Source organism: Perca flavescens, chromosome 23, assembly GCF_004354835.1.
Source record: "Perca flavescens isolate YP-PL-M2 chromosome 23, PFLA_1.0, whole genome shotgun sequence".
Classification (NCBI taxonomy): domain Eukaryota; kingdom Metazoa; phylum Chordata; class Actinopteri; order Perciformes; family Percidae; genus Perca; species Perca flavescens.
The window spans coordinates 6,910,722-6,924,489 of record NC_041353.1 but is presented as its reverse complement, the minus strand read 5'-3'; the positions used below and the strand labels follow the sequence as shown (position 1 = coordinate 6,924,489).

The following is a 13,768-nucleotide window of genomic DNA, read 5'->3' as shown; positions in this document are numbered from 1 at the left end:
AGGGCTTCAACTAACAATATTTTTTATTATTTTCTCAATTATTACATTAATTGTTTGGTCTACAGAGTGTCAGAAAATAGTAAATATAATGTCCATCAGTTTCTCAGAACTCCAGTTGACATATTTAAATTACTTGAATTACAGTCCAAACACAAAGTTATTCAATTTACTATGATATAATACTCAGAAAATTAGCAAATATTAAAATTTAAATAGCTGAAACTGGATTTTTTGCTTTTAAAAATAATTTAAAAAAAGTTGCAGATGAATGAGAAATCGATTAATCATTTCATCTAGATCAGTGGTTGTAAACCTGCAAGGGTCCTAAGATATATCCAAGGGGGGCGGGGGATTTTTACTTGTGTTTCCCTGTCCTTATAACTGCATCTCAAGGTCTTTGGATCTTGAATTCAGAATTTTTATTTTGTCAAGCTTCTGTTTCTAAGGTGAAGAATGAACTTCCACTCTCAAAATCATATACATTTTTGTGAATTGTCTCTATACTGGATAATTTTGCCTCTGACACACTTGAAAATCCTTCAAATGAGCCACTGATCCAGCTGATGATGATAATGATGATGATTTAATTGCAGGAGGACGATGATGGTGACGGCTACATCTCCTGCCTTCAGGTTCTACTTGCTCTTAAAAACATCATCCCTCCAGACCTGCTGTCTGACGAAGAAGAGATCTACGTGTACAGGGTCAGCTTTTACTGTATCTGTACACATGCAAATAACCACCCATTCACACACACACCCACACACACACACACACACTGCATTTGACTGACTCCAACCCAAGCAATCGTCATAAAATTATCCTAATTCTTTATCAAAGCCACTATTACAATAATGAAAAATGATCTCTACCAAGTCTTTTAGATATCGTTACATTAAACGTTATAAGTCTTCACTTATATAAAAAGATGTAAGCTTTTACAAGTCATTCATCGCCAAGCTATGATTGAATAATATGTTCAAAGGACAACTACTCAATAACAAGACTGAGAGTTTGCAGCCATGTCAGCAGCTCGATGAGGCTTCACTTAGACACTGCAGTACTTTGAGCTAAATGCTAACATCAGCATGCTAACATGTTCACACTGACAATGCTAACGCATTGCTGATGTTTATCAGGTGTTTAAAATGTTTACCCGTTTAGTGTGTTAGCATGCTAACATTTGCTAATTAGCTTATTAGTTCTGCAGGTATTTGGTCATAGTCAAAGTATTGGACAAATTAAAATGTTGACCTGATGGTGGAGCTAGAAGGAAAATCAGAGGATCACCAAAGTACAGTTAATCATGAATGTGTGTATCAAATATCATTGCAATCCATTGAGACATTTCACTCAAAACCACAAATTTTAACCCCAAAGAAAAAGTCACAAAAGGATCACAAAAGTCAGTAGGATTCATCCTCTGGGGATTATGAATGTTTAGACACAGTGTCATGGCAATCCATCCAATAGTTGTTCAGATATTTCAGTCTGACCCAAAGTTCTGGTTTTATGGCTGTTTTTTTTTTTTAGATCCTGGAGATGGTGGACTTCAGAGTGACAGATGGGCTTGTGGATCTGAGGCTCTTTGCTGTGATTGCTAGTCTGGCACAGAAAATAGCCACCATGGAGTAAGTGACCTTCAGCAGACACCACACTCTGAACTCCTCAATGAAGCCGGAAGAGGAGTCCCTGACCTTCCATAAATAGGAATAAGAGTGTGTACGCAAATTAGTTCCAGTAATTTTGTCGTCGTGTGTGGGTCTTCCTTTGATCCTCTTCTCCCTGTGTCTTCAAACATTTCATATGACTTTAGAAGTCAAAGTTCTGAGTTTGGATGTGATAACCGCATATACTATATATACGCATAGAACTAAAATAATTAATCAATTAGTCAAAAATGCTAATCATTCTCTGGTTTTAGCTTCTCAAATGTGGGAATTGGCAGATTTTTTTAGATTGATTTCACTTTAGATTGAATTTATTTGTTTTATTGGACTGTTGGTCAAATAAAAGAAGACAATTAAGGGTGTTAATGTGGGCAGTGGGAGATTATAAACAGGCATTTTTCACAATGTTTTGACATTTATTTGACCAAATGATTAATCAAGAAAACAATCTGCAGATTAATCGATAATAAAAGTTAGATATTGGACCCGGTGCAGACAGAAAATATCACTCTGATTGGCCTCGTCCTTAGCGTCCTTGTCTCTACATTATGCCCCATACGCCGAAGATTCCCACACACATCGCTTTTTTCTTGCCCTGGGCTGTATAGCTTCCTACAGACGGGAGTGTGTGGAGCCAAGCCTACTCTGGAGGTCTCCGAGGGTCAAGGCCTGCTCCCAAAGCCCCCACCCCAGAGTGAGAGCTCCCTCTTAGCGAGGACAGGGTCAGGGTCATGGGTCCTCTGATTTACGGCCAGCCCTTTGTGTTGTGTATTAGAGGAGGCCTGTAGACTGCCTGCCCCACTGGCACAGAGAGACCAGGGTGTCTCCTCTGTATGGCGGCAATTAAAGTAATGATAATGAATGAGCATATTAAAAGTCTTTTCACAGAACTCCTTTTTGCAATTTAAATAATAAGAAGAGAGAAGATCAGCGTTCATAATGCCAGCTGCTAAACAAGGAGAAAACAATAGCATCCTTCTGTCATCTCATCCCAACTGAACTAAATTGATCCTCTTACCTGTTTCAGTTAATCCTGTTGTCTCTAATCCTATTTTAGAAATGAGCTGCAACAGTAGTTACACAATCAGCCTTCTGATCATGTAAGGCAGGGGTGTCAAACTCATTTTCCCAGAGGGCCACACTGGAAAAAGAGAATACCACCAAGGGCCAGACATGGAGAGTTTATTTGTTTTTGTTCAAACTTTTTTGTAAATTTCTACGCTTTTTGTCCCATTTTTGTTGACATGAAGCCCTACAAAAGTCATCAAAAGAGTTCCTTTAGCCATCATTGAATTTAGCAAATTAAGCGAAACAATGATTTTTTTTTAACAACAACCTATTTCTCAGCCTGAATATGAAAACTCTCTCTCTTCTTCTTCTGGGGGAATTTCTTAGTCTCAGAGTCGGCAAATCTGCCCAAATTCTGCTTTGAATGTCAGGTAATTACAGTTTAAAAAACCCTGTCCTGTGTTTTTGGTTTGGCGCACAACTAGATGATCCAAAATGTATTGGGAACCCAAATTGATATACGGGCCGGATCTAAATCTACAACGGGCCGGATTTGGCCCGCGGGCCTTGAGTTTGACACATGTGATGTAAGGCTTTGAAATCTGAGGAGGTGTTTCCTGCCTTTTTATATAGATTTATTTTTCTTCTTCCAATTTTTACCTCTGACTAATTGCACCCTTCCCCCGAACCCTCCTCTTTTCTTTTCAACTTTAACTGTCCGTCCCTCTCATGTCTCTAATCTCTCCGGCTCTCTTGTTGCCTACCTCTCGCCCTCTGTGCTGTGCTGTTTTGGCTCTTGACTCAGCCCATCTGTCCCTGTGTAGCATTGTGCTCCCAAACAAGTCCACCTCACACAGCGCCACATTCCCTCAGGGCAAGTCACATGATCTTCCAAGAAGCACATTGCCATACAGGATTCCCAAACAGCATCAGTGGAGCTGCCGGAATCATTGTTATTGTCACTTTCATCCCTTGTTTTGGATTTGTGAGCATGCATGCACTGACAGTTACTGTAAGTGTCCTCGCTCCGGAAAATTCACTGGATTAAATGAGTCAGGGAGCGAAGGATCGCTAAAGTTGGTGCAAACATGACCTCGACTAGCTCCCCGCCACATGAACTTGTCTGACAAAACAGGAGTCCCTCCTCCTCCAGAGAGTTCCTTCTTACCCAGTGAGCACAGCGTCACTGCAGCCCGCTCAAAAATACCCCAAAACAACTCTCAATTCTGTCAAATTAAACTAGGTCAGAATATGTTTGCATCCCTTCACCCCCCGCTGGACTGTATACTGGCTCCCCAGTGAGGAGGCCGCCAAAATTTTGGGCATTACGTAAGCGAGACGTCTTCTATGTTGGCCACAGCAGGGTGCAGAAAATGGGTTAGGCAGCTATTATCTTCTTCGCAGTCCATCACCAGTCCCCTAGCCCCTCGTTTACGCTAGCCATTATCACGCCAGTGTCCTTAGCGCACCAGCATTTGGACTCTTTTACTGCAAACCAAGTGCAATTAATGATCATTAGCTGCCCTGTCTCGCTTCATCCCCGTCAAGCCCCTGCCTGCACGATGGTTAGAGGACAAGGGCCAATCACAGCACAGGGAGCACTCAGGCGTGCATTGCACTCGGTGGCCTAGTGCTTGGCCATTATTCGCTCTAGCAGGCCATTGAGCGCACGGCGAGGAGGGGCTCATTAACACCGGGCGCTCGTTAGAGAAGGGACGACCGTCGCTGTGCCACACGCTGGACAGGAGAGGTCTGTCCCAACACAATCGGTCGTCTCTCCCTCTCATTATCCAAGTGGACCTAGATTTTGTTGTCTGCGAGTGGTCAAATAGCACCAGAGTGTGCCCTGGTTGCTTATTCCCCTCCCTAAACATCAACACAAAACCCCGCTCACCCTGCTCTAGCTCCCCCCCACACCCACTGTCCCCAAAACCAGAGCAGTTTTATCCGTTACTGTGGCGGGATGTCCACGTGTGCCCAAGTATTGTTTGGCAGCCAGGCCACTGTGAGCAACCACAATGGGCTCAGAACACTTTACCATCACATCTCTGCAAACACAACATTGCACGGAAATGACCCGCCAAAAATCACCCGCCGCCGGGAACACATTGTCCTGAATTGTCTGCAGTGGCAACCAAAGTATTTACCAACATGATGAATGAAGTTATTTTTATCGTGATTCACAACAAACGTAGGCTTGTTAAAGGTGCACTCTGTGGCTCTGGAGGAGCTTTCCCGTGTCGGGCTTGGAGCCACCAAATTTATAACCAAAAACCTGGGTTACAAACTAAGGGTGTGGGCATTTACCAGACAGGAAGGGTGTAATGAAATTTGCTATTGAGTTGCATTGTGGGTGTTATAAGTGTAGGATCTAGCTTGATCCATACAAGGCACTAAGAGTCGAGATATGCCAAGCTCTGCTGCCCCATTCTTGATTTAATCTCTCTTTTCCCCCGACTTTATGAATATGTAATACTAAATCAATGGAGTACTTCTTTTGAAAAATATGCTCACATGTTCTTTTGCAGAAGAAACGTGCACCAAATAATAATTGTACTTTTTTCTTCCAGTGAGTTTATGCGATCACTAATCACCAACATGGACTTCCGCTCGTTAGAAGTGAGGCTCTTCAAAGCAAAGGTAATTAAATGGTTTGGATTGCAGTTCAAATTCAAATTCTCCCAAACTTCTGCTGGCAAAGAACTCCCCACCACATGTTTATACTCTTGAATTTGGTTTCACAATGTGCACTTTACATCCATGCAGCATCAGATTAACTCTCACATTAGTCACATTCATGCCACAAACACCGTCTCCGCCTCTCTTTCATGGCTCCGCGGGTATAATTATAATGAAATAAATACTGGTAAACACTTTGAAGAGCAATTCCAAAGCATGCTTTGTAAAGCTAGCTTTTTTTAATGAAAGACACTCAGTCCTCATGCATAGAAATGAGGGAAGCAAGCCAGAGGGAGAAAGAGAGGGGTGCTTTCCCCTTTTCATAGATTAGCAAGGCCTTAATCTCATTAAAGCGCCCAGCAGTGAACATGCCATCCACTCCGCCCAGCCCTGTAATCAGCCTGAGACACACGGCTCATCTCAGATGGACCGGGACTGGCCTACCAGCTGGCCGCTCACATGCAGGCCCAGCCCTCATTCATACAAGGAAGTACTGAGCAACTGAAAGGCAGGAGGAACATGAGAATGGGCTAATTGCCAGAAGGATTATTCCCCCCCTCCCCCCTCCCCCAACAATTATCACCTTGACTGCATTAACTGTGCAAACAGGTGCACTCAAACAAGACTAGAAACAGGTTGAGGTAATCTGAGGCTCCCCTGAGAATCACACACAATACACCACACACTCACACATGAGCATACACCCACACGCTCTCTACTCTGCTTAGAGTGAGTCCAAAGCCAGTTTACCTTGTTTTTAATCGTATTTATGTCAAATATTATTACTGTATAGCAACTGTTCCTGTTCCTCATGGAGGAGCAGCGAGGAGATGCTGGAGCTCAACGGGGCTTCATCAGTGCAGAGCAGCTTCTGTTGGAGCTAAAGGCTGGGGGAATCCATCTGGAGCAGGAGGCGGCCATCAGACTGGAGCTGCAGCACATTCCCCCCCTGGACCTGCTGGACTTCCTGGCCTACCTGCCCCTCTTCATACTCATTCACAAGTCGGTCATCTCCAATCCTCTCGATGACTCCAGCCACCTTTGACCTCAGTCACTGCACCGTCTGCCCTGCGTGGCTCAGGTATCAGCATTACTGCCACTGTTATCTAGGCACTGTAGTCATTTTTCATCGTACAAGGAAGGTTATCAATTCTTTATGATATTTAAGGCCCGGTCACACCAGAATTTAAAGTAGTGAAATTTTGCGGAATATTTTAATTCATTCCAATAGGATCGCCATGATCAGCTCTACCTTCCCATCATATCATTTAAACCATAATTACGAGCAGCAGAGGAGAAAACCAATCAGATTCTCCTAGTCGGAGAGTTGGGGATTGGAAAAATGTCTGCAAATGCACCACTGGCAGTAAAATTAAATTAAAGGCAGAATGAGTTGGATTTGTCGGTTGCGGTTTTAAAGCACAACATTCAAAGTTGGCCCCTTCTCCTGGCTGAACGTAAGCCAACCCCAGATTCACTCTCGTTTTGGAACAAGGTTTGTCCACTTTGCGTTTTGCCTCTCGCTATATTTGTGTTTTTGGCGCTGTGTCCATCATTTTTGTCTCTTACTCTTAGGTGCATTCTTATGATCTGGCCCCTGGTCACTACTTTTTTATAGAGGTTGATGTCCAGAAATGTCCCAAACACAGCAAAATAAGACAAAAAGAGAAAATTCCAGCAGAGGGCAAGGTCTCTGTACATAGTACATACATCGTTTTTTAGGGAAAATTCTACTCATTGTGCCTTTAAACACAAATACAATCGACTCAGCTATAAAAGGAGCTATAAACTGTTTGCATTGGGTTTCACTCTCACTTGTGTAACGCAACAAAAGAAGACCATTAAGGCTGTTTATCTAGTATCTACAAGTCTAGCAACAGGGCTAAATGCCTTGGAATGATGTGTAAACACTCCCAAGTGTTGTTGGATGTTTTTTTTTCATTCTGCCGACATCGCGTAAATGCAGCATGAATCTGCGCAATTCGGCAAATTGTTCTTAAAGTAATAATCTCAAAGATTTTTGTTTAAATAAATGTCTGTTCAGCCACTATTTGCCACCGAATGAGATAACACAATAGTGACTGAGCATATGGCCCACTGATGAAAGCTGTTGTATTTGCAATATTACAAACTGGGTGTCTGTGGAGACATTCCTGGGAAAAATCACTAGTGGCGCACATTTAGTGAAGCGTTGTCCATCACCCAGCCGTAGTTAGTCCACCAGAGAGGGTTACTGCTTATCGCCACAGGTGCTGCCAAAGAGAACCAAACGGAGATCTTCAAGATTGGAGAATTGAAGAATTATTTAATCCACAAAGTTGACTTTCACACAGTGGTGGAATGTAACTAAGTACATTTACTTAATATGAGGATTCTCCTGCATTGAGTACTTTTACTTTTAATACTTTAAGTAAATTTTCATGATGATACTTACATATTTTTACTAAAGTAACATTTACAATGCAGGACTTTTACATGTAACAGAGTATTTTTGCAGTGTGGCATTAGTAATGCCATGGGCAGCACCATAACCCCCAAATAATTGTTATTATTATATTATTTGTGTCTGTAAACTACAGTGTGTATTGAATGCTTGACATAAAGACTTCCTTCACCCACTGATTTATGATGTAAACATAGAGAGGACATTCTGTGCTCTTGCTAGATTTACTTTTACAACTTCACTTCACTTTCACTTATAACTTCTTCAGAATCCTTGATATTTTCATCATTAATTAGATAATGACAGATACGTTTAGAAAACGCTGCAAGAAAAGCCACATTAAATGGGCCTGTTAGCTACATGACATTTCATTGAGCTGTGAAAGTGCTGTCTATGGTCCTGAAATGTTCTGCAGCAGTGGATGGTGATCATTTTTCACTGCAATTTGACAAAGCTTTAAAATGCACCACAGCATTAGATAAAACCTCCCAAACTCATTCTACAAACTCGCCCTGATGTGCCGCTTCAGGGGCGGGGCTTATGTAAATCTGATGCAACAACTGCTTATTGTTCTGGACTAAAAAAAACATTTGAGCCGCACAGACTGTTGTCCTCTTCTATCCAACTTAATCAACACTGATGAATGATATTCAATGAGATATTCAACTAATATAGTTTGAGCCATTGTTTTGCCTCAGCTTTGCCAATTAGATATGGCCATGCTCTCCTGCGGTTCATACATGCTTGACAGATTGCCACAGAAGAGAACATAATGGACTCTGACAGGCAGCAAACTGGGATTGTTAGATCAGGGAAGTCCTGTACGCAGCATATGTCATCATGGAAAAACCCTCCAACAAACAAGACTGTGATTCTACAACCTAATGTGAAACCCTTTTCTTTTAAAAATACTCTTCACACATTCAACTCTGCCATTTATAAGAACACTTTGATCTTACTTTGATGTCAAATAAAAATAATTATCAGTGTTTGTCTTCAGTTTCCTCCACTACTTTTGCCTTTTCTTCCCTTTTTTTTTTTACTGTGACCTTTAGTTATTACAATCTGTCGCTAACAGGTGAAGAAAAAATGTAGGATGGGTAGGATAGGATGAATTTGTACCTGTAATTCCTGTTGATAACTTTCCCGATGGTTTTATTACTCTTTTAAAACGACTGTAGCAATTCTGAGAGGGTTTAAGTCTCTAAGACATGATCCAAATAGCTTAGTTTGGGGTCTTGAGAACACACTTTGTGTTTATTTTAACAGTTTACATAGTGTTTTTGCTAAATTGTTGCATGATCAGCATTGTACTACATTTTGGTCATGACCTCTGCAACAGTACAGGGGGAATATTTGCCCCAAGTGGCTGTTTGCAGGTAGGTTCGTCTTTGGCTTGCAACATTGTACTATTTCTAATGACCTAATATTACAAAAAAATTAAGGAGAGATCACAGTTACAGTTTTGTCAGCTCCAACAAAGATGTTCAGGTGTTTTGCACACTGATTGGTAAGAAGGAACCCCCCAATAAAATCTCTCCTACGTTGCCCCCAAGACAATTAGCAGCCTCAGCTTGGACAGTAATTTCCTGTTCAAAGTGTGTCTGCTACGTCAGAATCTTCTACACAATTGGAGTAAAAATGTTTGTATTGTATCACATATGCATTAAAGCTGCAGTGGGTAGAAAGCAAAAAAAAAAATAGAATTTGAAGTAGAGTGAGACCTCTTCTTGCAGCTCTCTCTCTCTCTCTCTCTCTCTCTCTCTCTCTCTCTCTCTCTCTCCCTCTTTGTTGCACAGGCATATGCGCAGAGCAGCCAATAGGAACGCTCTCTCTCTGAAATGACCTGTGATTGACCAAAGTCTCCATGACAGCTAGACTATCCAAAGCCTTAAAACAGAGTCAAGAGGAGATGCTGAAGTCTAGTTTCCTCTCAGACCAATTGAATTACAATATGCAGAAAGATTATTATGGAATTTTTACCCCAGGCCGCCAAAAATAAAGTGCTTCAGCTAGCTTTAATTTTAGTCAAACACTCAGTTTACATGTTGTTGGGTGGTTTGTTAATTATATAATAGTATGTTTTTAACCGTGTATTTCACTGACTGTATTGTCTTTTATTAGACCTGATTAGGTAAATCATCATCATTTATTTGTTATCCAAATACAGTTGAAAAATGAAGATGTTGATGTGACTCACAGCTTTGCAGGGTGTCATGTTAGAAGCCTGAGTTTGTTTTACTTATAAGTTTGAGGTAAAATCAGACATACAAGAGAAGAGTTCAAGTAAAATTCACATTTTATTGTGTTTGTAAGTTTGTCAGAATTGAATATAGGTTCAATTTACTGCTGTATATATTCCTGATATAAACAAAACATTGCATCAGGAACATAACATGTAGTTGTTGTCTACTAGTTTGTGAATGAAAAGGCCTGTCAATTAATTTGGGAATGAAAGCAGGACCGGATTGTACGGGTTTTTGGACCGTTTGAACAATAGCAGACATAGATGGATGAGCCTTTTGGAAACCAGGCTTACTTTAAGATAATAAACTGCTGTCTATTACCTTATGTCTCAAACAGATGATTTTTGTTGCTGTATTTTATGACAGGAGACAACCGTGATGCAAGTAAAAGCCTAAATTAAATAGTAATTTTTACGTATTTGCAAGTTTTTACAACACAGACTAGTTTTTTTCTTGTTCATTTTTCAAGTGACCCCCCCACCACCACCACCACCCACCGAGAGTCAAATAGGTTGATTTCTTAATTTGATACGATTTGACACACACACACACACACACAAACGGGCCTTTTTCCCTCCTTCCCAGGTGGTGATTGTTTCATTGTTGTATGTTCAGCGGCATGCTGCTGTCAGGAGGCACACGCCATCAGCAATTCAGCTCTGTGTCTCCACTCGACCACCACACAAACCCCATTCACTCATTAAAGCAGACACGCGTCCGGCTGCAGCCTCCGCCCTACCTGTCAAACTTAGTTTTGCAGAAACACAAGCTCTACCTTAAAATCGTTTGGTGATCGCAAAAAGTGTGATCATCCCCCTGACCGCCCTCCATGTGCTAATTTAAAAGACACTGGCAAAGAAATGTTCTCGTTGTTTAATTTTTCCTCAAAGTTTCACTCGATGTGGGAGGTTTAGATTAAAAATACTTCCACCCGAAAGCTACAACTTTGGTGCTTTCTCTATGTTTCAGCCCGTTTGTGCACACGAACATTATAGATGGTGATTCCACTTAAATAGTTTTTTTTTATGCGAGGAGCTAACGCACGGTTTAAAGCTGCACCAGCCTTTCTTCATGGCATAGTCCAAACTATGAGGACAAGGCGTTTTAAATTAACAGAAGAAATTAGTTTCATGGAAATGGTGTTTGGTAACTTTAAGATGCATTTCTTAGGAGAAACCACATTTCATCAGTGCCCGTATCTTACGGGTTTATAGGATTTCATATCTGTGCATGCTTTGAAATAAACAAATGGCTTAAATGTTACTCTTGTGACACCAGATTTGGCTACTTTTTGCCCTTGCGCAAAATGGATCAATTCTGTTGTAGATAGTGTCCAATTTTACAAAACAGAATGCGCAGACTTGGACATGAGGGACGTGACTAAAGGCTTGAAGGAGCCTTGTAAATATCAACAGACCGTGATATATATATCATGCGTAAAATGTGCGTAAAAGTTGTTTGTAATTCTTTTTGTCCCTCTACAGTGCAGTAGGTATCTAGCTCATCACTTTCTTTGGCTTTCCCCTCCAAATAGCTACTAACCACATGTTGAAAGCTGTAACCAAAAGTGCCCTCCCTCCAATAAATACACCCCAAAAAATAAGACAGAGAAAATAATTCAGTAGCAAATCATTTTATTCTTGGACTAGTGTAGAAAATATGGTTGTAAGACTTCTTTTTTCAACATCTGTAATATAGAGCTGGCAGTATAAAGAGACAATGCATGGCCATTGCGCTCTGTTTGGACAATAGCTGCATACGTTTTGATCATTGTGAACTTCATGACATAATGCAATAACATGGTTTTGCTATTAAATAAGACACGTTGGTGCTAGAATAAAACGTCGGAGTGTCAAACTCCTGGAAACCTCATGAACAGAAGAGCCAGAGAATAATAGACTACACGTCTACATAGGCAGGAGGTATAGAAGCAACTTCGTAATATATAGACAAAATATATACAAAAGGATGTGTACAAAACATCTATAAATCTCTTACATACAAAAATATCTTAATATATTTCAAAGAAGCGTTTGATATAGAATTTTATAGAATAAATCCGCGACTTGGAAGATTTTCTGAATTAAAACGTCTGAGAGGTTTACCAAATGGTTGGTGTTCTGTGATTGGATTTAGCATAGTTGAAGAGCAACGTATTAAATAATGTTTTTAATGTGCTGCTGAAGAGCATGAATTCAGTTTAGGTTTTTTTTTGTTTGTTTTGTTTATCATGGGCAAATGCAAAGAAGCTTGGATTCCCACGCTGTCAGGAGACCCGTCTTCCTTTAATCCTTTGGCGCTGATCTCCGGCCGGATTTTGCCCAAATTCTTGGGGACGTTAAGGCCGTGTCTGTCTTTCTGTCTGTCTGGGAGGACCGGGCGTTTAAGGACAGTGCGTCTTGTTCTTGAGGACACCCAGCCGCCTCCGGGACCATCCCAGGCACGCGTACTCCAACAGGAAAGTGAGTTGATCCATATTTCTGTGAGAAGAGGACAAGCTGTTATAAGCCACTGTTCAGGGTGTTTATCGTGAAAGTTCATCTATGATAGTGTTTCCTATTAACTCCGATATCATTTTGTCTATTCTTACCTTCTATGGATGCTCAGAACCAGTTGGTGAAGTCTAGCAGTTCCTGCTCCTCTGGACTGAGAGGATCGTAGGAGCCCTCGTCGGAGGAGTACGAGGACACCGGTGAACCCGCCATGGAGTTCATGTCAGCGGAGTATCCCTGCGACATGGTGGGCGACAGGACGCCGGACTGAAACGCCGCGCTCACGGCGTCATGCTCGTCCAGTAGCTGCTGCAGGGCGCGGATGTACTCCACGGCCGAGCGCAGCGTCTCCACTTTGCTCATCTTCTTGTTGGCGGCGCCGTTGGGGACGTGCTCCCGCAGAGTGGCGAAGCCGTTGTTGACCAGCTTCACCCGGTTGCGCTCCCTTTCGTTTCTCCGCGCCACTGCGTGCGGCTGCTGCGGTGGAAGACTGTAGCCGAAACCCGCGAAGTTCAGTCTCCGCTTGCACCGGAGCAGCTCGGGAGAGGAAGAGCGCTGCCTCTTGGGCTGCTTGGACACCGACTTCCCGCTGCCCTGACTGCTGCCGCTGGGGCTCAGCTGGATGCTCTGCGCCGCCGCGGCGGAAAAGAAACAAGCGGGCGGCATGAGATGCTGCTGGCTGACGCTAATTTCCATCTTGGCTGTGAAGTCCATTCCTGGAAGTAAAAAAAAAAAAAAAAAAAAAAAAAAAAACTTATAAAGAATCACAAAGTCTCGAGGCGGTGCGTCCCGCTCGTGCCGTTCACGTGGTGTGACAGTTTGACGCGCACTTGTTTCAATGGGTGGCACTCCGCTGGGCTGCTGCCTCGCGCGCTCCTTAAAGCTGCTCTGAGTGCTCGAGGAAAGACGCCACTGCTTTTCAATACGCTTGGATGGGGCGGGGGGATTGGCCACGCCCTCCGGTCGCATTCACCTTAGGCACTCCTGCCCCTGCCCCCGGTGCCGGTGCATTGCGCGCGCCGGACGCGTGCCACTTGAAGCACTAAACAAACAGTCAGTGGTGAGTTTTTCTTTCTATCTATCTATCACGGGTGTCAGCAGAGCGGAGAGGAAAGTTTTCAACACAGAGTCCCGTTCAGAACAACAAGTTCACAACAGAGCCAGCAGCCTACATTAGAGCTGGAACACTTCAGTGTTTTTCTCCAAACCTAGCAACCTGTTTGGGTTGAT

The 13,768-nt window shown here is 42.4% G+C and overlaps 2 protein-coding genes across 4 annotated transcripts in view; one reads left to right on the top strand and one right to left on the bottom strand.

Moving 5' to 3' along the window:
• Positions 1–13,768, top strand: part of LOC114550256 (uncharacterized) — an 89,495-nt gene that overhangs the window by 73,788 nt on the left and 1,939 nt on the right. Inside the window, exons 14-19 of one of the 3 annotated variants that reach the window (XR_003691660.1) lie at positions 594–704; positions 1,534–1,631; positions 5,249–5,318; positions 6,151–6,438; positions 12,296–12,508; positions 12,654–12,812. Coding sequence is in view for 1 of the 3 variants with exons in the window: in XM_028570903.1 (XP_028426704.1) it covers positions 594–704; positions 1,534–1,631; positions 5,249–5,318; positions 6,151–6,402 (531 nt within the window). In the remaining 2 variants the exon portion in view is untranslated. Of the gene's footprint in view, positions 1–593; positions 705–1,533; positions 1,632–5,248; positions 5,319–6,150; positions 6,439–12,292; positions 12,509–12,653; positions 12,813–13,768 lie in introns of those variants that run through there. The other 2 variants (XR_003691659.1, XM_028570903.1) reach the window with 2 other exon arrangements.
• On the bottom strand, positions 12,121–13,252 carry ascl1a (achaete-scute family bHLH transcription factor 1a). Its single transcript, XM_028570906.1, has 2 exons — positions 12,637–13,252; positions 12,121–12,526 (listed from the first exon to the last, which is right to left on the bottom strand). The coding sequence occupies exon 1, from the start codon at positions 13,250–13,252 to the stop codon at positions 12,650–12,652; it is 603 nt and encodes a 200-aa protein (XP_028426707.1). The 3' UTR covers positions 12,121–12,526; positions 12,637–12,649.

Coding starts and splice junctions, on each gene's coding strand:
- ascl1a (XM_028570906.1), bottom strand. CDS start 13,252: ATGGACTTCACAGCCAAGATGGAAATTAGCGTCAGCCAGCAGCATCTC.